The following is a 27,499-nucleotide window of genomic DNA, read 5'->3' as shown; positions in this document are numbered from 1 at the left end:
GGGCGCGCCCGCCGCCGCCGCGGGAGCCTCCGGGGCCCACGTCAGGGGACGCGTCGGGATAAATAGGGTCCCGCAATGGCCGAGGCCGGCTGCGCTCGGAGCTGCCGCGTCGGGGGCCGGAGCTGCCGCGTCGGGGACCCGAGCTGCCCGGGCGGCTGGGCGCCCCGCAGGCTGAGCGCCCGCGCCCTCGCGCTCCGAGACCCCCGGCCGGGCCCCGCGGGCGCACGGCCGCCCCCGGGGCAGGGAGGACGAGGACGGGCGGACGGCTAGCGGGGCGGGCGGCCGGGCCGGGGCCATGCGGCTCGCCGTGCTGGCGGCGCTGTGCTGCCTGGGGCTGCGGCTGGCGCTCGGCGTGCGCGGCGCGCCCTGCGAGGCGGTGCGCATCCCCATGTGCCGGCACATGCCCTGGAACATCACGCGGATGCCCAACCACCTGCACCACAGCACGCAGGAGAACGCCGTCCTGGCCATCGAGCAGTACGAGGAGCTGGTGGACGTGAACTGCAGCTCGGTGCTGCGCTTCTTCCTCTGCGCCATGTACGCGCCCATCTGCACGCTCGAGTTCCTGCACGACCCCATCAAGCCGTGCAAGTCGGTGTGCCAGCGCGCGCGCGACGACTGCGAGCCGCTCATGAAGATGTACAACCACAGCTGGCCCGAGAGCCTGGCCTGCGACGAGCTGCCGGTGTACGACCGCGGCGTGTGCATCTCGCCCGAGGCCATCGTCACCGACCTCCCCGACGGTGAGGGCAGCCCCGAGGGGACCTGCCTGGGGGCGGGGGGTGGGGGCTGCGCGTCCCGTGGAGCAGGCGTGCGGGGCGGGAGGCGCCGCCGGAGCCGTCGGGGGCGCGCACCTGGTCGGGGGTCGCGAGCAGCAGCAGCAGCAGCAGCAGCAGCAGCAGCGGCTGCAGGCGCGACCTGGGTGGGGCCTGGGCTGCGCCGAGCCAGCGCTGCGCACTTTGATCCCCAAAACAATCCCACCGGGAATCTCCCGTATAGTGCGAGCCCCTGAAAACTCTTGCTCCCACCCCACCCCACCCCAAAAAAAGCAGTACCTACCCGTAAGTCACCACGCCCCACAGGAGTGCAGTTTGTAAATTTAGTCGTTCTGGGAAAGGGCATCTGTGGCATCTTAGTTAACTGGATGTCCACTTTCACTTCCTTTTTTTTTTTTTTTTTTTTTTTTGGTCTTCTGGCTGCTTTTCTAGGATGAAGGAGCAAGCTTAAAACCATTTCTTGAAACGAAACCTAACAACATTTTGCATGCTTTTAGCCTGCACATTTAGAGAGATTATGGTGTTGCCTTAGTGTAGTTTCTGAGGTTGTAGGTCAGAGCACTGCCCAACACAGGAAGGAGGAGAAGTAAGGTGAAGGGAAAGTCGGAATTCCTCTCTAATTCAAAGCTTTAGGGATAAAACAAAACAAAAAGTATTTATTGCTCAGATTATATAAAAGAGGGTTATGCTCTTGGGGGGTTATAGATAGCTGTGGGCTGCTTCTGCCTTGCAAAAAGAGAGGCGGCGATTTGGAAATATTCTGCATGTTTTGATTAGTGTCAACTGTCAAGCTGCGAAAAAGCAACATTTTAAAATGGATTTGGAAGGGAAGTTAGTGTGCGTCAGCCAAGTGAAATGGATGTGCATTCGTATCAATTTGTGCTCGATGGGCAAAATTTCACTCAAAAATCTTCTTTCCTAAGCCCAGGAATGTCTGTATGAAAAAAGTAGACGACAATCACATGCCATTTTTACAATGTAGTGTCATTCTTTTGTGATACTGTGTTAGCGTCTGTCTCCAGATGGTTCCTTATTCCAGCCGGGTGAGCAGGCTGTCACTGACCACACCTACGTGGCTCTCTGTGTGTTTCAGACGTTAAGTGGGTAGACATCACGCCAGACATGATGGTACAGGAAAGGCCCCTTGATGTTGACTGTAAACGCCTAAGCCCCGGTGAGTTCTTTCTCCCTTGAGGTTCCCCCTTTGTCTCCTCCCCAGTGTGGTTTCTGAACACTTTTCCAACTTATTGTCTCTCTTTCGTCTTCTCCAGACCGTTGCAAGTGCAAAAAGGTGAAGCCGACTCTGGCGACATATCTGAGCAAAAACTACAGCTACGGTAAGTCATCTGATGAAACCATTTACTGGAGGACTTGGCACATGGCAAAGCCAGCCGCAAAGCTGATCACAAAGTGGTAACTTACGTGGGTTCCAGATGGCAAGGCGACAGCTGGAAAATGTCTTGCTTTTCTGGGGAAATTAAGCAAATACAAAATAGGTTCCCCGGGGGGAAGAGTGGTGCGGATCAGAGCAGAGTTGCCATCGAGGTCCTACTTGTCTTAGGCAGACGGGCCACTCAGCCAGGACGGCCCACCTGACATGTTCTCTTCCTGAGATCTCAGTGCTATCGGAAGAGTGGGTGAGTGATCCGTGGGTTGGATTATCTGAGGCCCAGGAATTAAGACCTCCCCCTGTTTTCCTTTTACTTATAAACTCCTACAGAGGGATCCCTGGGTGGCGCAGCGGTTTGGCTCCTGCCTTTGGCCCAGGGCGTGATCCTGGAGACCCGGGATCGAGTCCCACGTCGGGCTCCGGGTGCATGGAGCCTGCTTCTCCCTCTGCCTGTGTCTCTGCCTCTCTCTCTCTCTCTCTCTCTCTCTCTCTCTCTCTCTGTGTGTGTGACTATCATAAATAAATAAAAATTAAAAAAAAAAACTCCTACAGATATTTAACATCTTAAAGGAATTGTGGGGAAAGAGGTACAGGCATTGGCATAGTTTAAATGCCCTCCTGTCTTATTGGAAAGAGCAGTCAGCACATTCTGTAGGGGGTCAGCTATTTTTAATCTTTTAAGTAAACCGAATTCTATTATCATTTGAAAATAGATTTAATTTAAAAATGTGTCCTTTTAAAATATCCGTTCGGGTTATTTTATGTTCCTTTGCATTTCCTACGTTACTTCTGCTGAAATGACAGGAACTCTAGGCAAAATGGTCATTTTATTTATTAACTTTGTTTTCCATGATTCAAACTGAAATTTTAAATCATCAACTTTATGTGGTATGTCACATGGGAAAGTAGGAAGACCGCAGCAATATAAAAGTCTGAAAACATAACCTTTTATTTGAGTTGTAAGATTTGAGATTATATCTAGCCAACGTGGGTAACTCAACCAAAAAAAAAAAAAAAAAAAGCAAATGGTCTTTTCCAGTAGCTTCCATTGTTGTCGTTTTAAAAACGTTTCTTGTAGATAGTGTCTTAGTCTAATCTCCTTTGCCCCTCATCTGACACTCCCCAGCCCTCCTTACTAACTGGGGCTTCACTGTCTTGCTGTTCTCCATAACTACTTTAATGGTGAAACCATTTTCTATTTAAGTCCTTTGGCTTCTTCATAAACCAGCTTTCTAGGACGGAATCCAAGACAGATCTGTGCTAGGCTGATTACAATTCCATGGAAGGCAGTAATAGTAAGGGACCAAAGGGGCCAGAATTCAGAGCGTAGTCAGACGCAGTGATGGTAACAGCCATCTGTAATAACACTTACACTTCTGCTCACCGCAGACCTTGCCCTGACAGCGTGTGAGTAAAGGATTGAGAACAGTGATCTTCAGAGCCTCCTTCCAGTTCAGAAATGTCACGGTTTTCATAACTTCCTTTGGAAGAGAAAAAAAGTTCAAGCGTCAGACGGGTGGTTGGACCATCCAAACTTTAAAGTGGCTTCCGAGGGGCACCTGGGTGGCTCAGCGGGTTGAGCGTCAGACTCTTGATTTCGGCTCAGGTCATGATCTCATGATCGAGCCCTCCCCTCCGCCCCTTTGGGCTCCTGGCTCACCGGCTCATTCCGGAATCTGCCTGAGATTCTCTCTCTCCTCTCCCTCTGTCCCTTCCCCCATGGACGCACTCTCAATCTTTCTCTCTAAAATAATGTCTTTTTAGAAAAGTGGCTTCTGAACCCAAAAACATATGATTCTCACTTCAAATAATCACAAGGCAAGGGATAAACAAATACTCATTTCTGTGAAATATTTACTGACATTCCTGACTTGAATCTTCTGGTTTGTTTTTTTGGCAAACAGACCTACAAACAAACGAACCAAATTTTAGCATTTTCAGCCTGAGAACAATCCCTGAGATTCTCTATTCACATCCTAGCTGCAGCCCCATGAGGAGCCCTCACCGATCCAGAAGCAGAGCCCAGACGAAGCTTGCCTGTCATTTTGCTCATACATCTTGTGGCATGAGCCAGGACTTTAAAGACAATGCTGACAATACGATTGTGTGGGCTTCTTGCTGGCATCTGGGCAGCTCGGACATGACCATAATTACAGGAGGCATTCTTTAAGAGAGGGCTCAGGAGTTGGCGTGATTACACCAAGTCTTTGTCTCCAAAGGCTTCATCCACACTTCTATCACTTTTTACATTGCAGTCATTCATGCCAAAATCAAAGCTGTGCAGAGGAGTGGCTGTAACGAAGTAACCACTGTGGTGGACGTGAAAGAGATCTTCAAGTCCTTGTCACCCATCCCTCGAACGCAGGTCCCGCTCATTACAAATTCTTCCTGCCAGTGTCCTCACATCCTGCCGCATCAAGACGTTCTCATCATGTGTTACGAGTGGCGCTCCAGGTAGGCACCAAGGGACAGAAGAAACTGCACGCTGCTTCTAAAAACATGAATCTCATTTAGCAGTCATGGTTTATTAAAAAAAAAAAATATGGCACCAGGAGTTCTTTTTAAACAAGACAATTCAATAAAGAAAGAAAGAAACAAGACAATTTTAAATAGATGCCTCTGTTGTGATCTCACGTATCCTCAATATTGTTTAATTCCACGTGGCATTAAGGAAAAATAGAAATATGAGGATTTGAATGGAATCTTTAAAAATCAACTTCAAAATGTCAAAATGGAATCTTTAAAAAGCAATTTTCAAAATTTATTTCAAAATTTTGACTTCCAAAATTGTAGGCCAATCAGTTACTATGAGTTAAGACATTCAGACCATTCAAATCAATCTTAGGGGGACGCCTGGGTGGCTCAGTGGTTGAACATCTGCCTTCGGCTCAGGGCGTGATCCCAGGGTCCTGGGATCGAGTCCCACATCAGTCTCCCTGCATGGAACCTGCTTCTCCCTCTGCCTATGTCTCTCTCTCTCTCTCTCTCTCTCTCTCTATGTCTTATGAATAAATAAATAAAATCTTTTTTAAAAAATCAATCTTAGGGTGGCAAGTACTGAATTTTTTCAAAGAGCTCTTCAATAACCTAAAGATCAAGTTAACGACAATTCCACACTTTCCTTATATACAATCTAAATGTATACAATATTTGTTTGATAGACCATTACATACAGACACAGTCATATTCACACTCACATGCATGTATATACATGTGTCTATATATCACTAGCTGGGAGTGTGGCTTCCCCACATCTCTCTCCTTGGCCTCTTTTTATATATTGGTACCTTAAAATGTAATAATCGAACTCTTCAGACCAGGTTACTGGATGGGCCCCATAACCCACTGCAGGATACATCTCCCACAAAATAGGCCCTTTTTTATATAACAAGTCTTCCCTTTAATTCTCTGCCATTACTGCTCATGTATTTCTTTTGGATACAACTATGGGCTATTTCTCCAAAACACCTTTTGAAACTAGCCTCACTTGAATACTTTCTCGATCTGTATTCTATCAGTACTTGGGTACCCTCCTCATACCACGTATACTATCTGGTGCTCTTGGCTTTAAAGCTGTTCTTCTACTTGCAGCTTGTCTCTCTACAGAAGCAGACTGCATGAATGTTCACTGTTTCTAGGCTCATCTCTTGCATAGTGTTTGTATCTGCTGTAGGACTAGATGGTTCTGGGAACATACCGGAACATAGTCATTGAATCCTATTGGGGCAGATGAATGGATTATAAATGAATTAAATAACAGCTTCCCCGTCATCCTTTCTGTTCATTTATAGACTCAATGTAATTCTGATGAAAATGCCAGTAAAAATATTGTTGAATGACTGGGAGTTATGTCTTCACAAAGGATGCTAATGATCAGTTGGAGAAACAAACGGAGTGTATAAAGAGTGTATAAAGGAGTGTATAAAGGAGATTTTGAAAATACCATTTGAAAGGAAATCTGCCTTAGGAGAAACAGAAAACTGGTACAAAGCTGTACTTGCTAAAACCATGTGGTGCAAGAGTACACCTGTAGATAAATAAAACAGAGAAAGCAGTCTTGAAACAGATTCTAATGCATAAAATAACTTATTATGAAGGAGATATGGCAAATCAATTGGACATGAATATATTGTTTAGTAAATGTTTCAAATATTTTTATTTGGAAAATTAGCACATATGTTCACTTTTTACTATACTATAAAATAAATTTCAAATGGAGTAAAGAAATATTTTTAAAACTTCATCATAGAGGGTAAAATTAGGTGAATAGGTAGGTATGTGAAATCTGAATGACAAAATACTTTGCAAACATGAAATTAATGTAAGAAATTACAATGGAAAAATGTCAATATGCATTTTTGATGATATAATATCATGGACATAAAAATCACCCCAAAAGGACAATAAATATTGAGAAAAATACTTGAAATAGTTATGACAAAGGAATAGTAACCTTACTCTATAAAGAGTTCATGTAAGTTCATATTTGACATGTAAAGACTACAATATATAAATAATATGTACATAAACCTATACAAGTTCCAGAAGAAATACAAAGAGTAAATAAATTTACCTCTTTAATTCTCCAATCCAAATTAAAAAATAATTTGAACCAAAGTTCAACCATTCTGAAAAGACTTTGGGACTGTGCATTGAAAACTTTGAAAAAAATATATACTCTTTGACCCTATATATAATTCTACTTCCAGAAATCTATCTGGAGGCATAATAAGTCAGTACACACTAGTCTGTATGTACAAGGACATTCAACACAATGCTGGTGACAGGAGCTAAGCAAAAGAAGGGGGTTCAACAGTAGAGAAAGGCCTAAGTGTGTAATGGATATTATTGTTGAAATATTATATGGTTATTATAGCTGTATTTTTGAATTCTAATTAAATGAGAAAATGTGTATAATAGAATGACAAAAGGAAATACATGATATGACCTAAATACTCAGTGTAATTTAAATATATATATAGGTATGAGGAAGAATAAAAGGAAATGCTAGTAAGATATGAATAGTGGATATGTGGATTGTAGGGTTAGGGGTTTTAAAGAATTTGGGGTTTTTTCCAATTTTTTTGTATTTTTAAGCTTTTTCCTTTTATAATCAGAATTGCTCAAGATAAATTATTTTTTCTTTTTTTCAGGATGATGCTTCTTGAAAACTGTTTAGTTGAAAAATGGAGAGATCAACTTAGTAAAAGATCCATAGTAAGTATAGTTAGCAATATCCCAAATACAGAGTTAAGTGTGAGTGAAGAAATTCTATAGCACTAGGGGTTCAGCACATACTCCCATCTCCAGGCTCTCACTATTTATCTTTTGAATAAGCGGTTAGGAGCAGCGCTACTCTGACTTGGAAATTGTAGTTCAGATCTCTTCAATCTCAAGGTGATTTGGTTGCATTCAATCCTGATCAATTGGTTATTTTAATATAAAATATAACCTTGATTAAATTAAGGTTTAAAATTTTTTTCCTGTGGTATTTCATTTAACTATTGTAGCAAAATCAGCCACGTACTTGAGCAGAATTTACCTCCAGAGGGTTTAAAACAAACATAGACACAGGGTGTGGGAATGTGCAATCCTAAAATTCATGCTGTCTCTGTACAAAGCATAATCTTTCCCTGTGCTTGAAACGATTTTGAGACTTGTCAAAATCAATCAACTATAATCATTTTGGGGCCAAATCTATGATTTTAATGGTAACATCAGAGAAAGATTGGTAATTCAATGAAAGGAGTTAGAATAATTTTTTGCCCAGAGATATGAGTTCACACCAGAACCAAAGAAATCAGATCGTTGGTTTGAAATGTTTAAAGCATCCCCGCTCTCCTCTAAATACGTTTAGGTATCTGTAGGAGGACTTGTGTTTTCAGGTTCACAAAAGGTCTTACTACTACTGCCCGTGCCCTCTTAGTGTGTGAGGGAAAAGTCTATATTAATACTGACTTACGGAGAAGGTAGTTTGAACAAAGCCTCTCCTACTGGGTGCGTTTGGGAATAACACGACCTTTACATCTGAGCTAAAAACTGAGGAGCTACTCGGGAACCCGCTTCGCCTTCCTGAACAGAAAATTCTAGTAGGATTGGTTATGCAGTTTCCAAGACCGCAGCAGGTTGGAAGCATCAATATAGAAAGCAAGTCCACCCTAAGAACCTGAGTGAAAGCAAGCTTTCAGGAGTCATGGCCATTTAGGCAGTTCACTTCTGCAGCAAATATTCCAGTAATGCTTCCATAAGAACTTGAAGCTAGCACCGTATAAGAGCAGGCCTAATGAGTTTATTATTTCACAACAGACTACACTTGTGCCCTGGGAGGGTGGGGACAGTGTTTCTCATTTCATTGTATTTCTGTGCCTCAGACAATGCCCAGCCTGTGCTCATGCTCAGACTCTCCACTGAATGAAATAAACTCCAACAAAACAGTGTATATACTGTGATAAAAAGCAACATCTATTCAGGTGGACTCAGTTTTTTCTTACATGCTGCTATTTAAATGAGTAGTATTTCTTTATAGTAGAAGTAGTAAATCCTTTTCTATCAAGGAAACAACTATCCAGAAAGTCTCGTTTCTCATCAGTTCTGGGTAGCTGATACTTGAGTGATTACTAGAGGTGGTAGGGGCTATCTTCCTTTGGAAGTAAGAGAATTAGGTGAGCCCACCCACAAATGCCATAAGAAGGCCCCTGGACTTCCTAGTGAGGCTTCGCCTCTTAGCCGTGTCAGAACCCCTGCTTTGTAGGAAACTTGCTGTGTAGGAAACTGGCATCGCAGGGCCTATGGGCAAAAGTGCATGGGTTGGGGCCTTGGGCCCTGGAGTCAGACTGGTGAATTTGCATCCCAGCTCTGACATTTGTCAGCCACATGACTGTGCAAATAAGCTCTGTGTGCTGGTTTCCTGGCCCCTACCGTGGTGCCCACCTAGCAGGGCTGTTGGGAGTTTCAGTGAAATGAATAAATAGCCAGATTGCATCCCACCTTGAGCACTTTTCAAATCATCCAGTGTATGAGAAATGCCATAGTGCAGCGTAGCTATTTTATTCGTTGTTATCATGACTTACATGTGACAGTGGGGGGAAAAAAAGGGGCATCAATCCTGACATTAGCTTAATGGCATTACTCAGTGAAATGTACTTGATGGTCACGGTTACAAATTGCCTCCCAGCAGTGGGAAGAGAGGCTGCGGGAACAGCGGAGGACCGTTCAGGACAAGAAGCGAACAGCCGGGCGCACCAGTCGTAGCAACACCCCGAAACCAAAGGGAAAGCCTCCTGCTCCCAAACCAGCCAGCCCCAAGAAGACCATTAAAGCTAGGAGTGCCCAAAAGAGAACAAACCCAAAAAAAGTGTGAGCCAGCTGCTTTCCAGAACGGAGACTGCCTCCAAGGATGAGGCCAGCCACTGCCCAGCCAGCCTGGGGAAGGCCCTGCTCCCCTCGCCTTCACAACTGCAGTACTTCTCAGACACATCTTGCAGATTTTTCTTAATGATATGCTTCAATTTTTCTTTTTAAGCCGCCACAAACTGTAGTGGTAGGTATGTCCTTTGGTATGGAAGGTATATGAAAGCTCAAATCTTGTGGACAAATCTCCTTGCGGCAGTCAGGGTAGCCTTCAAAGGCGCCCACTCTGTGCGATCTCCAAGGGGGGGGAAGATGCTTTGGTTCTTACCATTTGACCTAATATGTGCATTGTAAAATAAATGCCATATTACAAAGAAAACACCTTTTTTTTTTTTACAATCTGTTATATTTCAGTTTGACTTGTCATGTTAGAATGTTCGTAATATTTTAAATGTGATCGGAAATACGATGATTTGAAGGAAGAAAGCAAGAGGAACGAATGTCTAAAAGATCTTTATGTGTTTACGGTTTGCGGAAGAATTTCTGTGATGAAAGGGAATTTTTGAACTATCTAGAAAAGTAGGATATGGAAAACTGTAATGATTTTTTTTTTTCACAAAGAACCCTTTCAGCTCGTTTTTAGCTAGAAACTTTAGAAACTAAAACAATAATGATGATAACTAACTAAATAAAAGGGAAAGGCAAACACACCATATCTGGATCCTTATTTCCTGGCTACCATGCTGAGGGTGGAAAGGCTCTGAATTCATGTTCATGATGCTTCTCATTAGTAATCACTACGTAGCACCAGAAACAAGGTTGGTTTCTCCTATGATCATTTATACACCAGTGACGCAGCCCCCAAGACTACACCCGTGGATGTGCTCATCTCATTTCCCAGGACATCCTAGATATCTTGATGCCAATCCTGAGAGAATGTTCTCTCTGCAGATAGCTGGCACTGACAAAGGTGCCGTGGGCCCAGTGCGAGAGGGCCAGGACTGGTCCAAAGTCCCCAGTTCTCAGCCTGCAATGACACCCCTGCCACACACCAGCTCTGGGCTCGGAAAACCAACTACTGTCACTTCTCCATTCAAGGATGGAATGGAGGAACAATCTGAAAGCTTAAGTATAAAATCTCCTTTAGATTTACCAGTGTCCCTGCTTCTCAGAGAAAGGGTTACGTGACCTGTCGCACTCACACAGGGCCGTTAGACACATCATCTCATTTCATCTCAGTGGCCATCGGGACATGGAAGTGAGATGTGTGGGTCAGCCAAGGTCAAGCAGAGAATTGGCGAAAATAAGAATGCAGGCATGGGCTCCTCTCTCCTGTGTCACCACTGCAGCACAGTAGTGGTAAAGGCGTCCAGTAGAGACACACAGAGGTACCAACAACCCACTCGTGTGTGTTTCTGCTCTATTACAGACCCAACTTCTCTGGCCCTGAAGGAAAGCCAAAGAGGTGTTTAGCATAGCACCCACACTAAAGAAACCTGTGCAAGGCCATTAAAAGGCATTGGCAGCCTAGCCTACCTCCTTAGCATTGTGGGGACTCTTTGGGGAGGGGAATCAGAAATGGAACTCTCCATGGAAATGGAGAAAAAACACATATGTAAAAGACGTAAACACTTTTTTTAAGTACAATACTGAATGTAATAAGAGTCTGGAGAGGACTAGGTATTTAAACACCGTTTAAGATAGATGATAGCTATATAGATAGATAGATGATAGGTAGGTAGATGATAGATAGATAGATAGATAGATAGATAGATAGATAGATAGATAGATGATAGATAGATAATTAAGTTCTTGACTTCTGGGGAAAGCCTATGCAATCTACTCAATTTTTTTTAATGAATCAAATTTCATAATATAACTGGTCAGCTAGAGAAACCAAAGAATTAGGGTGTAGCAGACATGCCAATAGATTTCCTCTCAGCCCAGCCTTCTTATTTAGAAACAGAATTTAGATGAATAACCTTAGTTTCTTACATTCCAGTATGAAACTAATGCAGTGTAGGGCAACTGGGTGACTCAATTGGTTAAGCATCTGCCCTTTGGCTAGATCATAATCCCAGGGTTCTGGGATCGAGCCCCGCATTGGGGAGTCTGCTTCTCCCTCTCTCCCACTCCTCCCCACTCCTGCTCACTCTCTCACACTCTCTCAAATAAATAAATAAATCTTAAAAAAGAAAGAATGAATGAAAGAAACCAATGCACTATGAAGACTTTTGGTTTCTGTCCTTGGATGCTCATAGGATTGTCTAGTGCAAACTTACAATAAAACTTATTTTCCTGAGCTAGTTCTAGGTGCTTGTTTGGTGGAAAAAGTCCCTGAATAAAAAGAGAAGGGCACTTTTTTTACTTTATTATTATTATTATTTTTTTTTACCAACAGTCTCTACCTGCTGTTATCATTGATTCAAAAAGCAAAAGTGGTTACTTGAAATTGTGGAATGCAAAAGTTAAGTGGGACCTTAGAAGTCATACTCCAGCCTACAGGGAAAAGGCTACACCAGGCTTGTCTGATGCCTCACATGCAGTCAGAAAGATTGGGGCTCCCAAAGTTACTCAATTTTAACTTAACAGACCAAAGGGCTGTGGTTTGTCAGTCACATAAAGCCAGGATGTTAGAGGGAAGCCTCATGTTATCACCACAGAAAGAGCAACAGGAGACCAAATCATTGCTTCTGGTGATAGAATGATATATGCCAATACTAATCATGGAGCCTAATGGGAAAATATTTTTTTAAAGAGCATTTTACCCTGAAAGAGATAATATGTCACGGTGGCAACCAAAAATTTTAGTTAATTGTCGACTTTGTGGCTTAAGTGATAAGCAAGCAATGATATGCTCTCCAGATCTATGGAGTATGTGGGATAGGGTATTTACTTTAACATTAAAACCCCAAAGGAGACACTGGACCCTAGGACGGTAACAAAATATCCCCCCCTTTTTTATTATTCAAGCAACAAAGATAAGCAAAGAGAAAAAACGAAAACAAAAGTACTCCAAATGCCAAAATTAGCATTTTGCTGCCAATCCTTCCAGACTTTCTCTGTTTGGGCGTACGAATGTAATGATAATGCAGCACGAACATCTTTTCATATAAAGAAATAAAATCGTATTTTATTTTCTATTTTATTTTATTTCATCTTCCACAACTGCATCATGTAGATGTATCCGAGTTTATTTTGCCAGTTACTTGTGAGAATGGACTTTTAAATGTGGTTCGTGAGGCCTACCAGATTTTTGTGACACAAATAATTTTCTACTCTGCTTGAATTTCCAGGACCAGGAAAAAAAATAAATGAGCACGAGGGTACAAAGCACAAATGCTTTTGTGTATTTTGTCTAGTGAACACATGTTACCTTCAGGAGATACTACAGAAATATCACGAGACAGAAAAAGGGGGAGAGAACGAAACGGAATGTGGTATGGTTTTAAGCCATGTAGACACGCAAACAGGAAAACTGTTGCATTGATTACATGCACATTTGTCTGAGTCCTCAAGGAAGCCAACACAAAAAGGAGTTAAACGTGGAAGGATTCCATTGGAGGAAATGCCTGTGAGAGAGAATGGAGGGGAGATGAGCAGGAATGGCAGGGGGGACAATGTGAGGGAAGGAAGGCAGGGTGGATGCACTTGGGACTCCCTCCATGTCTTTTTTTTTTTTTTTTTAATTTATTTTTGATTGGTGTTCATCCCTCCATGTCTTAAGGAGAATTTGGCAAGGCTGTAGGGGAAGCGTGGAGACAACCCAGACATCACCAAGTCCCTCATCTCCCAGGAAACAGCTCTGCCTTCGTGTCCTGCTGTTACTCAGTCACGGATGGGGAGCAGCCCATGGCAGCCTGGCCTTGGGGCAACGCTAGCAATGCCTGTCAGACCATGGTGTCTGGACACCTGTTAGTTATGGTCTCTGTGGTTGGTGTCAAGCAACAAACATCTCTGTCGACTCCTGTAGTTATCATCTCTAAACCATTTGAATCAGTAAAACCCCAAAGCTTATGTTTTCATGTCTTTTTTCCTGTCTTTTTTGTTTAATTTCAAACTTATTGAAGAGAAAATGAGTCAATCACAGCTAGAGTCTTATGGTATTTGCCCTCCTACCTGAGAGAGGTCTCTTTGTACTAGAATGTAAGGAATGGCAATGATGAGGTAATTAATGAGTCCGTGCAGGGCAGGAAGAAAGTCCATGGTGTGTAATTTGGCCTTTACAGGTCCACACAGTGAAAGCACGAGCATAGAAGCATAGGCATATCTTGCTCAATATTTGTAGGAAATCAATTTTAAGACTGGATAATCCTAAAATACGTAGCTGCAATATCTAGATGAGAACCACTTTAGAATGGTGAATTTGGATCACATTAGTGGTGCACTTTGAAAGGGAGAAAAAAGTACCCTTTATTAGCAATTCAACTTGGCTAACGGGGAAGACTCAGAACCGGAGGGCTGATTCCAAGTGTCACACAGTTGGAATAACATGAATAACATGATGAGGCCTGGGATTAAGGAAAAAGTGGTATTATGAATAAAATTCCATCATGGTATCAAGGGATATCTAAAATGCTGTTGTTGAATCAAACAGATGCATTTTTAACGTTCATTAACGTTTGTCGTCTTCTAATCACGTCAACTATTCATTATGTCATTGGAATATTTCAGCAGCTGGAAATCACAGGGACCATTGCTTTTAGTCAACTTTCTCCCTTTATTAAAAGCATTTTAAAAACTGACTTTGGAGGTCATCCAAAGTAGTTCCAAGGGATGAGCAAGTTCAAACACAGTTCAGGCAAGAATCAGCACCAGGGCGTCCAGTCCAGTGAGCAGAAAGGGCACCAAGAGAGCGCAGGAAGAGGGTCATAGAAGAGGGCACAGCATATTTTAGGAAATCTGTCTGCTTTCTGCAGGGCATCTATTTACCAAGAACAGGATCCAGGGAGGGGATGCTGGAAGGCATTAGGCTCCAACCAAGAATGCTTCAGGTCTCCTGTCTCGGAAGCTGGCTACAGGGATTGGTGGGGCCATCAAAAAAACCTGTGGCTTCTGGGTCCAGGTGCACGAGGGTGCCACCCTAAAGGAAAGAAGTTGTTTCCTGTAGTGGAATTCATAATCCAATTTTGTAGTTCTCAATTGCTTCAGCCACAGTGGCTCATTTTCTGCCTCAAGTCCAGCTGAGATTCAAAATCAGCCCACTTCACTGGGGCCCTGACCGCTTTCTAGCCAATTCCTTGACCTTTCTCCCCCAGGAGCAAGAGGATATTCACAGGCCTTGCCAATCCAGGCTCCCATGTGCCTGCCTTGTACTTCTGCATTCCACTCACTAACTTCAATCTCAAGAGCAACGCCAACAGAAATAAAGGTTTAATTGAATATATCTCTTTGGACATTATTAGATTTCTAACTGTTTAGTTCAAAATTAATTCTATAATCCCAAAGAAGTAGCCTTTCCCTAAGTCTTGCTTATAAAATCTTTATACAGATAGGTACAAATATATAGACAACTGAGCGAAACATGCCATCTGCTGGTGAAATGTGTTATTAATTTTAAGGGAGTTTGTTGTTTTAATGCTTTTGAAGTTCTGCGCCATTCCTGAGTGGTCCTGTGTGCCACCTGACATAACAGTATGCCATTTAACACAATCATATTTCAAACACCCAAATGCTATCAGGCATACAGAGGGGCAGATAATAGTATTTGATCTAAAAGAGTGGAGAATGTGAAGAAAGTAAGGTGAAGATTTTTATTATACTTATTCTTCCACACAATCCAAAAGAAAAAAGAAAAAAAAAAAAAAAGCCAGTAATCACAGTAATTGATTTACCCTAGTTTTTTTTTTCTTTTAATGCATTCTGAAGAAAATTTGAGAAATATCCCTGCTGATAATTCACATGTGCTTCTCAAATGTTGGAACACTATAGAGTTTTGAAGTGAGCAGTGTATTACTAATAATAAATAGTCAAGAGGTAATGTCAGCAAGGTGGTGAGTAGGAAGCCCTGGACCATCTCTCCCTCTGCAAACTCATCAACTCAACAAGAGTTCATGGACAATCTCCTCTGCACAAAATCCAGAAGCTAAGTGAAAAGCTCCTACACTCTAGGTGACCACGAAGCCAGACTCAGCAAAGCCAGTAGGGAGATTTGGGACACCCTGTGACCCAAGTCCCTGCCTCCAGTGCAGCAGCACACAATTAGAAAGAAACCCCCTAATGCTTGGCTTCTCCCAGGAGTTAGTTTGCATGTCCAATGCCCCAACTTTCCTGAAAAGGATCCCAGAGGACAAACCTAGGTCTCAGAGCTTGGATGCATCAACCAGAGCCTAGCAACCAGGCGAGTACAGAGATGGCAGCTGGAGATGGAAGACACCATAGCTTCCCCTTCTTCCCAGTGCAGAAAGAGCTGATGAGAAAGTCCTAGTCTGGAGAGAGGCACCTGGTAGAAGCAGCAGGGCTACATGGGGCTTGGCTCTAGCAATCTACCCAGCCTCTATATCAAGGGTATGGCAGGGTGGGGACGACTTGCCCCAGGCAGATAGCCAGGTGGGGGGGGTGGAAGGGCATGCATGGACACCTGAGAACAGGTGTAGGGAAGCAAACTGCACAGCACACACCATGTGAGTCTCAGCATCCAGCGAGGCCAGGTCCCTGTCCCACGTCCACACTATGGAGACAAAATTGGGGGCACCAGTGAGGGTGCCTGCAGGCCACACCCTGCCCAGGTCCAGGCTGCCCTAAAACAAAGTTTTGAACATAAGACCCAAACATGTAAAACTCTCAGAAAAAAAAGAAAAAAAAGGAAAAACTTCATGACAATAGTCTTGGCGGTGATTTCATAAATAGGATGCTAAAGACAGGGCAACAGAAACAAAAATACACCAGCAGGACTAAATCAAACTAAGCAATCTAACAAGTAATCAACAGAGTGTAAAGCCAAGCTGTAGGGGCACCTGGGCGGTGCAGTCCGTGAAGCGACGGATTCTTGGTGTCAGCTCAGATTATGATCTCAGGTCCTACAGTCAAGCGCCACGTCAGGCTCTGTACTTAGTGGGGAGTTTGCTTGAGGACTCTCTCTCTTTCCCTCTCTCTCCCTCAGCCCCTTCCCAAGCTCCTGTGCTCACTCACTTGATCACTCTCTCTCTAAAATAATAAATAAATCTTTAAAAAAAATTTTAATAAAGTCAAGCTGTACAATAGGAGAAAATATTTGCCATACATCTCATGGTGAGCTGATCTCCAAATTACATAAGGAGCTTGTACAACTCAATAACAAAGAAAACCCAGTAACTCCCTTAAAAAATAGGCTAAGGACTTGAATTAATAACTCTTCTCCAAAGAAGACGGAGAAGACTCTTTGGAAGACTCTTCTCCAAACGGCCAATGGGAGTATGAGGGAATGTTTGTCATCACTTGCCATCAGGGAAATACAGATCAAAACCACAATGAGATGCCCCCCCACACCTGTTAGGATGGTATATATGTATGTGTTTGTAGGATGCAGAGAAACTGGAGCCCTTGTTCTCTGTTGGTGGGACAGCAAAGTGGTGCAGCTGCTATGGAAAACTGCATGAAGTTTCCTCAAAAAATTAAAAATAAAACTACCAAAAAATATAGAACCACCACATTATCCAGGAATCCTACTTCTAGGTATATATCCAAAATAATCAAAAACATGATCTTAATATTGACATTCACATGTTCATTGCAGCACTAATTACCATAACTAATATATGAGAATAATCTAAATGTCTATTGACAGATGGATGAAGAAAATGTGCTATATACATATAATAGAATATGATTTAGCCTTTAAAAAGAAGGAAATTCTAGGGCACCTGGGTGGCTCAGTGGTTGAGTATCTGCCTTTGGCTTAGGCCCTATCCCCAAGGATCCTGGGATCGAGTCTTGCATCAGGTTTCCCACAGGGAGGCTGCTTCTCCCTCTGCCTGTGTCTCTGCCTCTCTCTCTCTCTCTCTCTCTCTGTGTGTGTGTCTCTCATGAAGAAATAAAATTAAAAAAAAAAAAAAAAGAAGGAAATTCTATAAAATGTGACAACATGGATGGACCTTGAGGAGATTATGTTAAGTGAAATAAGCCAAACACAGAAAAGAAGAACTGCATGATCCCACTTTCATGATGTATCTAAAATAGTCATATTCATAAAATCAAAGATGGGAATAGTGGTTACCAGGGGCTGGGGAAGGGGGGAAACCATAAGTATTCATCAATAGACAAAGTCTCGGTTAAGCAAGATGAATATGCTCTAGAGATCTGCTATTCGACATTGTACCTACAGTCAACAATCAAGTATTATACCCTTAAAAATTGTTAGGAGGATAGAGCGCAGTGTTCAGGGTTCTTATCACACTAAAGGAAAAGAATACTAAATAATCAAAGTTTGCGAGTATCTTCTAAGGAAGATTAGAAATTAGAGTTTAGAAATTAGGATGGAAAGTTAATCGTACAAGAACATCATTCCCCTTTTTTTTAAGATTTTATTTGTTCATTTGAGAGAGAGAACAAGCAGAGGAGCAGAAGGAGAGGGAGAAGCAGACTCCCCGCTAAGCAAGGAGCCAAACTCAGGACTCGATCCCAGGACCCGGGGATCACGACCTGAGCCGAAGGCAGGTGTTCAACTGACTGAGCCACCCAGGTGCCCCACAGAACATCGTTCTCGTTCATTCCAGTATGCTCTCTGGAGTGGAATGGAAAGGAGAGAGTGCATCACTGTAGCAAACACGGTCCGATTACATGCCGAGAGGGGAATGCCAAAACCAGTGAAAACTTGGGTTTATTATCAATTTCATCCCTGGAGAGATCTACATTGTCTTAGCATCAAGAAACAAGGTACATGGCCTGCACTTGTCCTGCGGTTGGATTGCAAAATGTATATGTTGACATGACACCTTTTCAGAGTTTATTCCCAAAATACTTAGAGTCGAGTTTTCGGCCGTCTAGATATACATTAGGGCCGTGTATGCATTTTGTATGTAATTCCATTCCTGGACCCTACACCCTCTTTCCCCATATCCACGTTCCTCCCCAGTTACGTTGTTCAGTCTGGTATGCGTTTATATAAGCCACCCTAAATTCTCTCTGAAAGGCAGGATAAAAACAAACACTAAGATTTGTTTGAAGGTTACGATTTTTATTGTTATTGTGCATAACCATACGTTTTTCACCTTGAGGTGAGTGTTTAACTTGAGATAACTGGAACTGAGTTTTCCTCCAAGGAGTATCTTCCTTTTTATTCCTCCCAGAAAGCTGTGCCACATGGTTCTATGTCAGTGTGAACTTACACGCATTATCTTCTCAAAGTTCTAAGAAAAGAAAGGACATACTCGATAAGATACATTACAAAGTTAATTTTAAAGCAGTTATGAGTTTCCATTTTGCATACAAATCCCCCGAGATGTGGTAGGATTGCCAAGCTTAGGGGGGATGGTCTCTTTTCTTTACAGATAACACTGCCTGATTCAGCAAGTAAGCAATCAGCAAGGATTTATGGCTCAATAAGTTAATGAACAAATTCTTTTGACGGAGTTAAAAATATTAACTGTGAGTAACTGCAGCTTTCTACCCAATCCTTTCAAGGATTTGGAATTGCTAGTCGAGCCAAAGTTGGGGAATAAAACTGGAAGGAACTGAGAAAGACAACAGGACTGAGTGTGCAGCTCATTATGGAACATGATGGAGAGACTAGAGTGGGAGGGCAGGGGGGATGATGGGAATGACGGGGGAGGGGGCTGCAGAGCCCTGGGGGACTCTGAGGACAGAGGTGCCCAACAAAGAGTTTTAGGAACTTCTTGGTGCTGTGTTATATTTTGTTTGAAAAAAATTCCTTTATCCAGTAGCTCTTCAAGAAACTTTAGGAAAACCCCTACTTACATTTATTTTTTTTTTTTTTTTTTTTTTTTTTTTTTTTTTATTTTTTTTTTTCCTACTTACATTTAATAAGGATTTTGATGTTGGCATTGCGTGCATTTTCTTTGAAATGTGTTGTAAAAAAGCCAAATTATGGCAAGAGCCCAAATATCCATCAACTGATGAATGGACAAAGAAGTAGTATGTATACACAATGGAAAATACTCGACCATAAAAAAGAATGAAATCTTGCCATTTGCGATGACATGGATGGAACTAGAGAGCACTATGCTAAGCAAAATAAGTCAAAGAATGACAAATACCATATGACGTCACTCATTTGTGGAATTTAGTAAACAAAACAGGGACGCCTGGGTGGCTCAGGAGTTGAACACCTGCCTTCAGCCCAGGGCATGATCCCGGTGTCCCTGGATCGAGTCCCACATCGGGCTCCCTGCATGGAGCCTGCTTCTCCCTCTGCCTATGTTTCTGCCTCTCTCTCTCTCTTCGTCTCTCATGAAAAAAAAAAAAACAGATGAACATGGGGGGGTGGAGAGAGAGAGAGGCAAACCACAAAACAGACTCAACCATAGAGAACAAACCAAGAGTTGCTGGTGGGGAGGTAGGCCAGAGGATGGGTTAGATGAGTGATGGGGATTAAGTGGGCACTTGTGATGACCACTGGGTATTATACATAAGTGATGAATCCCTAAACTCTACTCCTGAAGCCATTATCACATGTATGTTAACTAACTGGAATTTAAATAAAAACCTGAAGAAAAAAATATATATATATACATATGCTCTCTACCCAATCCCTAAAAAAATAAACAAAAATAAGTGTGTTGTAAGACAAGCTTTATTTTGCATCGTTTTAGGAGGGGTTTTGGAGAACTCTATTGTGAAAGATCTTTGTGCTTTCCTGAGGAACAATTTTTCTTTATTTTTTTTTCTTTATTTTTTTTTCTTTATTTTTTTTTAAATATTTTTATTGTGGTAAAATATCTATAACATAAAATTTACCACTTGAGCTATTTTCAAGGGCACAAATCAGTGGCCTTAGTTATGTTCACACTGTTTGTACCACCACAGTCTATTTCCAAACATTTTCATAACCCTAAAAGGAAACTATACTTATTAAGTTCTAGTCAACTTTGTGTCCCTTTGAATGTACCTATCTAAGGTGTCTCTTAAAAGTGAAATCATACAACATTTGTCCTTTTCTGTCTGGCTTATTTCACTTAACATGAAGTTTTTGAGGTTCATCTATGTTGTAGCATACTATCAATAACTTCATTCCCTTTTACATCTAAATAATATTCCACTACAGGTGTATACCACTATGTGCTTATCCATCCTTCTGTTGATGGACATTTGGGTTGTTTCCACCCTTTGGCTATTGTGAATAATGCTGCTGTCGAAAATTGGTGTACAAGTGTACAAGTGAAAACAAGTGTTTTCAATTTTCAATTGGACAGCCCCTCTGTGACCATAGAGCAGGTGGCCGCCATTGAGAAGAGCGTCAATGAAAAAATCAGGGACCGGCTGCCTGTGAACGTGCGGGAGCTGAGCCTGGATGACCCTGAGGTGGCGCAGACAGCCAGCCCTTCTCCCTCCACCATGTTCCAGGTGAGGGGCCGAGGTTTGCCAGATGATCATGCGGGGCCCATTCGAGTTGTTACCATTGAGAATGTTGATGCCAACATGTGCTGTGGGACCCATGTGAGCAATCTCAGTGACCTTCAGGTTATTAAAATTCTGGGCATTGAAAAGGGGAAAAAGAACAAAACCAACCTGGCATTTCTGGCTGGGAACCGGGTGCTGAAGTGGATGGAGAGAAGCCATGGAACTGAAAAAGCACTCACTGCACTACTTAAATGTGGAGTGGAGGATCACGTAGAAGCAGTGAAGAAGCTACAGAACTCTACCAAGCTCTTGCAGAAGAACAACCTGAATCTACTCAGAGACCTGGCCGTACACGTTGCCCACAGCCTTCGGAACAGCCCGGACTGGGGAGGTGTGGTCACGTTACATAGGAAGGAGGGTGATTCTGAGTTCATGAATATCATCGCCAATGAGATCGGGTCAGAGGAGACTCTCCTGTTCTTAACTGTGGGCGATGAGAAAGGTGCTGGGCTCTTCCTACTGGCAGGGCCAGCTGAGGCCGTGGAGACCCTGGGCCCCAGGGTGGCTGAGGTCCTGGAGGGCAAAGGAGCTGGGAAGAAAGGCCGCTTCCAGGGCAAGGCCACCAAGATGAGCGGGCGGGCAGAGGCACAGGCACTCCTGCAGGACTACATCAGCACTTAGAGCGCTGAGGAGTGAGGACTCTGCCACCCCCCGGGGGCTCCTGCCATTGAGAATGGGCCTCCCAGGACCACTGAGAGAGTCTCTTGGACAATAAAATAGTTTGACTTGAAAAAAAAAAAAAAAAAAAAAATATATATATATATATATATATATATATATATATATATACCTAAGAGGGGGAATTCCTGGGTCTGGTGTAATTCTGTTTAACTTTTTGAGGAACTGCCATACTGTCACCTGCACCAGCTCCCCGATTTTATATTCCCACCATAATTCTATCCCATCGGTCTATCCTTATGCCACAACCACACTGTTTTGACTACTGTCACTTTGTAATAAGCTTTGAATTCAGGAAGCGGGAGTGCTCCAACTTTGTTGTTTTTCAAGATTGTCGAGCTCTTTCGAATCCTTCGAAATTTCATATGAATTTTAGGATGGTCTTTCCATCTCTGTAAAAAACACTGATGGAATTTTTTAGGTCTTTCAATGAATCTGTAGATCACTTTGGGTAGCATTATAATCTTCCCAATATTAAGTTTTCCAAGTCAGGAACACGGGGTGTCTTTCCACTTATTTATGTCTTCTTTAGTTCCTTTCAGCATTGTTTCATATCTTTCAGCATAAAAATCTTGCACTTGTACACTGACTAAATTTATCCCTAAGGCTTTAATTACTTTTGATGCTGTGGTAAATTGAATTGCTTCTTTAATTTCCTTTTGGGATTTTTTCATTGTTAGTACACAGAAACATAAAATTTTTTTCCATTCTTTTTTTTTTTTTTATGATAGTCAAACAGAGAGAGAAAGAGAGAGAGGCAGAGACACAGGCAGAGGGAGAAGCAGGCTCCATGCACCGGGAGCCCGATGTGGGGCTCGATCCCGGGTCTCCAGGATCGCGCCCTGGGCCAAAGGCAGGCGCCAAACCGCTGTGCCACCCAGGGATCCCCATTCTTTTTTTTTTTAATTGGAGTTCAATTTGCCAACATATAGCTCTCCCGAGCATTAAGTGGTCTATTGTAAGTGTCAGTCACAATCTTTGGCCTCAGACAGCTATGGGGCTTTTGATCATCATATAATGTTTTTAATCAACATCTAACACTTTTCTTCCCTGAGTGGTTCCCAGGTTTGGTGAAACAGAGATGAGTGCCTTGTGTCATGCTTCAGGTAGCCTCTAGATAGAACAGAAAAACATAGTAATTTGTAAATAATATCTGCTCTCTTCTCTCTGGAGCCAGGAACATGGGTCACACACTGGAAACAGGCTGTGATCTTCAAGACTATCACCATGCTGGGGAAGTGGTAGGGTAAGTAAAAATGTCACAAAACTTTCATATCATTTTTAAGTTGCCTTTTTTGTTAATTCAGCACACACTTGGTTGATGTAAACTTTTGATTATTTTCCAGAGTTCTGACAGTTTCTGTTGTTTTTTCAAGGTTCCTTTGGAATGTTGGGAGCTTGGATCTGCCTATGTCACCACTTTGCTGACATTCACCATTACTCCAATGGAACCCTCTTGACTTCCCTGCTCTCAGGGTGAAACTTAACTCTCAATTAGATGCCTCCTTCCCAACACGACCAGAACAGAACTCATAGTATTTCCTTCCAACCTACTTCTTCCTTCTGGATTCCTTGTCTGGAAATCGTTGGGTCGTTTCCTTAGTTACTCAAGCCAGGAAGCTTTATCTTTTCCCACTTATTTGGTAGAGTGGCAGTTAGTCCTGTGGATGTGAGGTAGCTTTCTAAGAATTCTCTCATCATTCCACTTCTCACTAACTCACCATTTCTGTATTAGTTAAGGTTCCTGTAGTCTTTCATTTTTATTTCAATGTCTCCAGGCTGGAGAGTTTGCAACTCATTTTCCTTCTCCATCTCCTATATGCATCTGCTCAAAGCACTTTGTGCTTACCCCTAGGAACCTAAAACACATGTTAATTCTCTACCTCCTGCCTTTAGAGTTCTAGAGTTTTAGGACAAGAAACAGTCTTGCAAAAATGGTCAGCATATAGCAAGAGCTGAATAAATGATTCTTAAATGTCTGAAACAGACCAACAATGCCTTAAAGTGATATGACAAAGTATAGTAGATATAGCATAGTAGTCTTAGTAGGAAACCAGCAATGTGGGCAACTCGGGTGGCTCAGCGGTTTAGCGCCGCCTTCAGCCCTGGGTGTGATCCTGGAGACCCGGGATTGAGTCCCACGTCAGGCTTCCTGCATGGGATTGAGTCCCACGTCAGGCTTCCTGCATGGGGCCTGCTTCTCCCTCTGCCTGTGTCTCTGCCTCTCTTTCTCTCTCTCTCTCTCTCATGAATAAATAAATAAAATCTTAAAAAAAAAGAAACCAGCAATGTGTCCTTATATAAAAGCATCAAGCATATATGTATATGATCATTTAGAAACTTTTAAAAGGACTTCTCTTTCTTGCTTCCTTATCCCTGATTTTGAAAATCCTATTTTTCCCCATTGATTTCATTCCTTACCTTTTCCAGCTCCTAACCATCAAACATACACCTATCAGTTCAGCACTTAATTATACACTAATTTGAAATCCCCTAGATTATTCATAATGCTCCCCATCAAAGAAAGGAAGGATACACAGATGCTAGCATAGATCTACTCCATATTGCTAACTGATGGTATAAACAGAATGTAGTTCCACTCACTTGCCCTCCCCACTAGTCATGCATCACTGACATGATTAATAATGTACTGTCTCATACTGATTATAATTACATCTTGCCTCTTTAAGTTTTGTCTTCCCCTTTGATTTGCACTTTTCTGAAGGTAACAACCACCATTCGGCCATTTTTGTATTCATCAAAAACCTACAGTTCAAGCAGACACAAAATACATATTTTCCCAACATAAATATGTATTGGTTTTACACTCATGCTTTGGTCTATAATTGAGTGAGACTTATGAAATGAGCTGCACTATGCCCACATTTATCTTTATTTTATGCACCTAATATTTTGGCACAATGTTCTTATACCTGGAGAAATCATAGCCTAAGTGACAATATTAAGGGAACAAGGTACTCTTCTCTCCTCCGAGAACGTGGTTGGATGTAGAGTGGTTTCCCCATTTAATATTGCTTTCTCATTATGCTCTGGATACTGATTCTCAGTTTGGTTCATCCAAGTGGGGACAACACTCCACATGTGAAGAGGCTCTATTCCAGTCAGCCATATACCATACAGGTGCACATTTGTGAGCCTGCTCTTTGAAATAAGGAAGGAAGGTAGGTGTGATGGGAAAAGTCATCTAGCTTATGCTCTGTCTCCCACATTGCCCAGGACAGAAAAGTTTCCAAACTTTCGATCAACAGTTAAGTAAACTCAATCCATATACATATTATGTAGCTTCAAGGCTGCTATGGAATAGCACAGAGTGTCTGGCAGGAAATAAAGTTTGATTCACAGATATAGATATGGGGAAAGTTCTGGCCTTTCTGGGACAGTCTTGTCCTGGGCTCGGGCTTAGCCACAGTAATAAGCAAAGAAAAGAAAACAACAATTAAACAGGTACTATACTTTAGTTTCCCTCATGATTCTCAGGAATGAAGTCTTCAAACATTCTACTAATGGTCTCTGTTGCTTCATAGACAGTAGATGATCCATGGACAGCATTTTTCAAAGTACTGCTTCCAAAATGGGCTCGGATAGAGTCTGGGGACAGTAGTTTTGCCTCATCTGGGTCTGTGGGACCCATCAATCGTCTCCAGTCCGAAACAGCATTCCACTTAGTCAGAACCATGACCAAAGATGGACCCCTGCAAATAATAATAATTTCAGAAGATTTGGGCTATTTACACCAATAGAGATTACATATCCAGCTAAAGACAGAATGCCATGCTTTGTCTTTATTCTTTGTCCTTATCAATGTGATTTTGTGCTTTCATTTTGTTTTTCCACTTCTCCCCCTTCCAGCAGGTTGTTGTGCTAGAAGAGTGCTGTAGTTTAATTCTAAAGATATATGCCAATCACTATTCCAAGTATTTTCAACGTATCAGTTATGTTACCCTCACAACAAACCAAGAGATAGATACTATTATTATCTCCACTTTACAGATAAGGCTACTGAGGCACATATTAAATATGCTGACAGAGCAGGGACCTAAAAGCAGAGATTTGAAACCAGATCATCTCTATATCAATGTGAAGACCTAAAGAAATGAAGGGAGGAAGAAAGGAAGGAAGGAGAAGAAGAGAGAAGATAGGGAAGGAAGGAAATAGAAAAGAAATTAACCCCAAATATTAATTGGATGTCTTTCAATGAATGAAGTTAGATGGAATGTTTCAATTACACTTTTTTTTTAGTTTCATAGTGAATATTTCCTACTTTTATAATGTAGAGAACTATATATCAGAAACTTACTCAGACAACACTTGCAATACATCCTGATAAAAGTCTCTTCCTTTTATTTTTGAATAAATTTTTTCTGCTTCTTCTTCATTTAGGACTACTTCCTTCATCTGTGTAATTTCAAATCCAGTCTCTCTAATAAGTTTCAAGATCTCCTCTAGGGAAAACAGATATGGTAATCTTGTAGCAGGTCTTCACTCTTGTTTCAGATTCAAGTAGATTGAAATAACTAAGGAAAATAATCATCTTACTTGCCTACTGTGGCTTGAAAAGCTAGAACTGGGCAGCCGGGGTGGCTCAGCAGTTTAGTGCCTAGGGTGTGATCCTGGAAACCCGAGATCAAATCCCACGTCAGGCTCCTTGCATGGAGCCTGCTTCTCCCTCTGCCTGTGTCTCTGCCTCTCTCTCTCTGTCTCTCATGAATAAATAAATAAAATCTTAAAAAAAAAAAAAAGCTAAAACTATGCTAAGTGAAATTGAAATGAAAAGCACCAGATTGACATTCAGAACAATGTTAATATGTGGATGCAGATGTTCAGTCTCTGAGACACAACTTTCTAGAGCCCACCAGAAGCATCTCATAAACCATAAGGAAGGTGGGAGGGGTGTGCTTCTGGGCTAAAAGTGAAGGCATGTTTTCATCTCCATGCTGCAAATGTCAAGAAGTCCTTGCTAGATATGGATTGAAGGGGAGAGCCAATCTGGACGCTTCTCCCTTAAGTAGCAAGGCAATATTTGAGGGGATTAAATAAAGTACATCTTGTAAAATCTCACCAACAGCCTACACTTTAAAGGCTATATTCAGTGAACCAAATGAGGGATTAGGAGCTTTCTGGTAAAACAGTCTTTTCTCTGGTCCAGATCAATAGTGCTTAGAAGTGTTGTGCTGCCATCCTAGTCCGAAAAGGTGGAGCATAAGCATAACCCATAGAAAGCCTGAAGAAGGCTGGACTTCTCTTCCTATAAAGGGGGCAGCCCAGGCTCTGTCCTACAAGAGGTGCTGTGAGAACAAATGTGCATGGAACATTAAATGCTTCTTCCAGATCTTGTCTGCTCAGGGGGCCTGGCCTAGAAACATAGCTTGAAAAGGTGGTCATTATTATAAAGAGCAATGTAAAAGGTTCCCAGAACCACAGGCAAGTAAACTATTAACTCTCTGGGAAGTTTAGAGATGACTTCCAGAAAAAGGCCAACCTCTGCGTTTGGTACAGAAAAAATAAGATATGATCACCAAGCAGAAAAGTAGAGAAAGACCATTGCAGGCACAGTACAAAATTTCTAAGAACAACAATAATAATATTAATGAAAACACTATGCATTAAAATCTATGGGGTAATCAGAAGAAATTAAAGCAGGAATTGAGGAAAATACACAACTTCAAAAATTTATATTGACAAAAATAAAAGAATGAAATAAATGAATTAAATGTCCAATTTAAAAAGC

At 42.1% G+C, this 27,499-nt stretch overlaps 2 protein-coding genes and 1 pseudogene across 6 annotated transcripts in view; 2 read left to right on the top strand and 1 right to left on the bottom strand.

Moving 5' to 3' along the window:
• Positions 1-156: 156 nt before the first annotated feature.
• Positions 157-10,229, top strand: SFRP4 (secreted frizzled related protein 4). Its single transcript, XM_025984066.2, has 6 exons — positions 157-743; positions 1,870-1,950; positions 2,048-2,113; positions 4,422-4,620; positions 7,320-7,383; positions 9,341-10,229. The coding sequence occupies exons 1-6, from the start codon at positions 296-298 to the stop codon at positions 9,524-9,526; spliced, it is 1,044 nt and encodes a 347-aa protein (XP_025839851.2). The 5' UTR covers positions 157-295; the 3' UTR covers positions 9,527-10,229.
• An 8,420-nt stretch (positions 10,230-18,649) lies between these two features.
• Positions 18,650-27,499, bottom strand: part of NME8 (NME/NM23 family member 8) — a 50,594-nt gene continuing 41,744 nt past the window's right edge. For 3 of the 5 annotated variants that reach the window (XM_072760028.1, XM_072760026.1, XM_025984058.2), the window contains 2 exons: positions 26,069-26,213; positions 24,546-25,463 (listed from right to left, as the gene is read on the bottom strand). In XM_072760028.1, the coding sequence (XP_072616129.1) occupies positions 25,226-25,463; positions 26,069-26,213 (383 nt within the window). In that variant the 3' untranslated portion in view covers positions 24,546-25,225. Of the gene's footprint in view, positions 18,843-24,545; positions 25,464-26,068; positions 26,214-27,499 lie in introns of those variants that run through there. The other 2 variants (XM_072760027.1, XM_072760029.1) reach the window with 1 other exon arrangement.
• Positions 18,935-21,798, top strand: LOC140599133 (alanyl-tRNA editing protein Aarsd1 pseudogene; annotated as a pseudogene).

Source organism: Vulpes vulpes, chromosome 5, assembly GCF_048418805.1.
Source record: "Vulpes vulpes isolate BD-2025 chromosome 5, VulVul3, whole genome shotgun sequence".
Classification (NCBI taxonomy): domain Eukaryota; kingdom Metazoa; phylum Chordata; class Mammalia; order Carnivora; family Canidae; genus Vulpes; species Vulpes vulpes.
The sequence above is the reverse complement of the archived record's forward strand: the minus strand, read 5'-3'. Positions and strand labels throughout refer to the sequence as shown.

Excerpts from the sequence above, each read along its gene's own strand:
- SFRP4 (XM_025984066.2), top strand. The coding sequence starts at position 296 with ATGCGGCTCGCCGTGCTGGCGGCGCTGTGCTGCCTGGGGCTGCGGCTG. Across the intron at positions 744-1,869 it reads CGTCACCGACCTCCCCGACG|ACGTTAAGTGGGTAGACATC; the intron begins GTGAGGGCAGCC and ends TGTGTGTTTCAG. Across the intron at positions 7,384-9,340 it reads AACTTAGTAAAAGATCCATA|CAGTGGGAAGAGAGGCTGCG; the intron begins GTAAGTATAGTT and ends ATTGCCTCCCAG.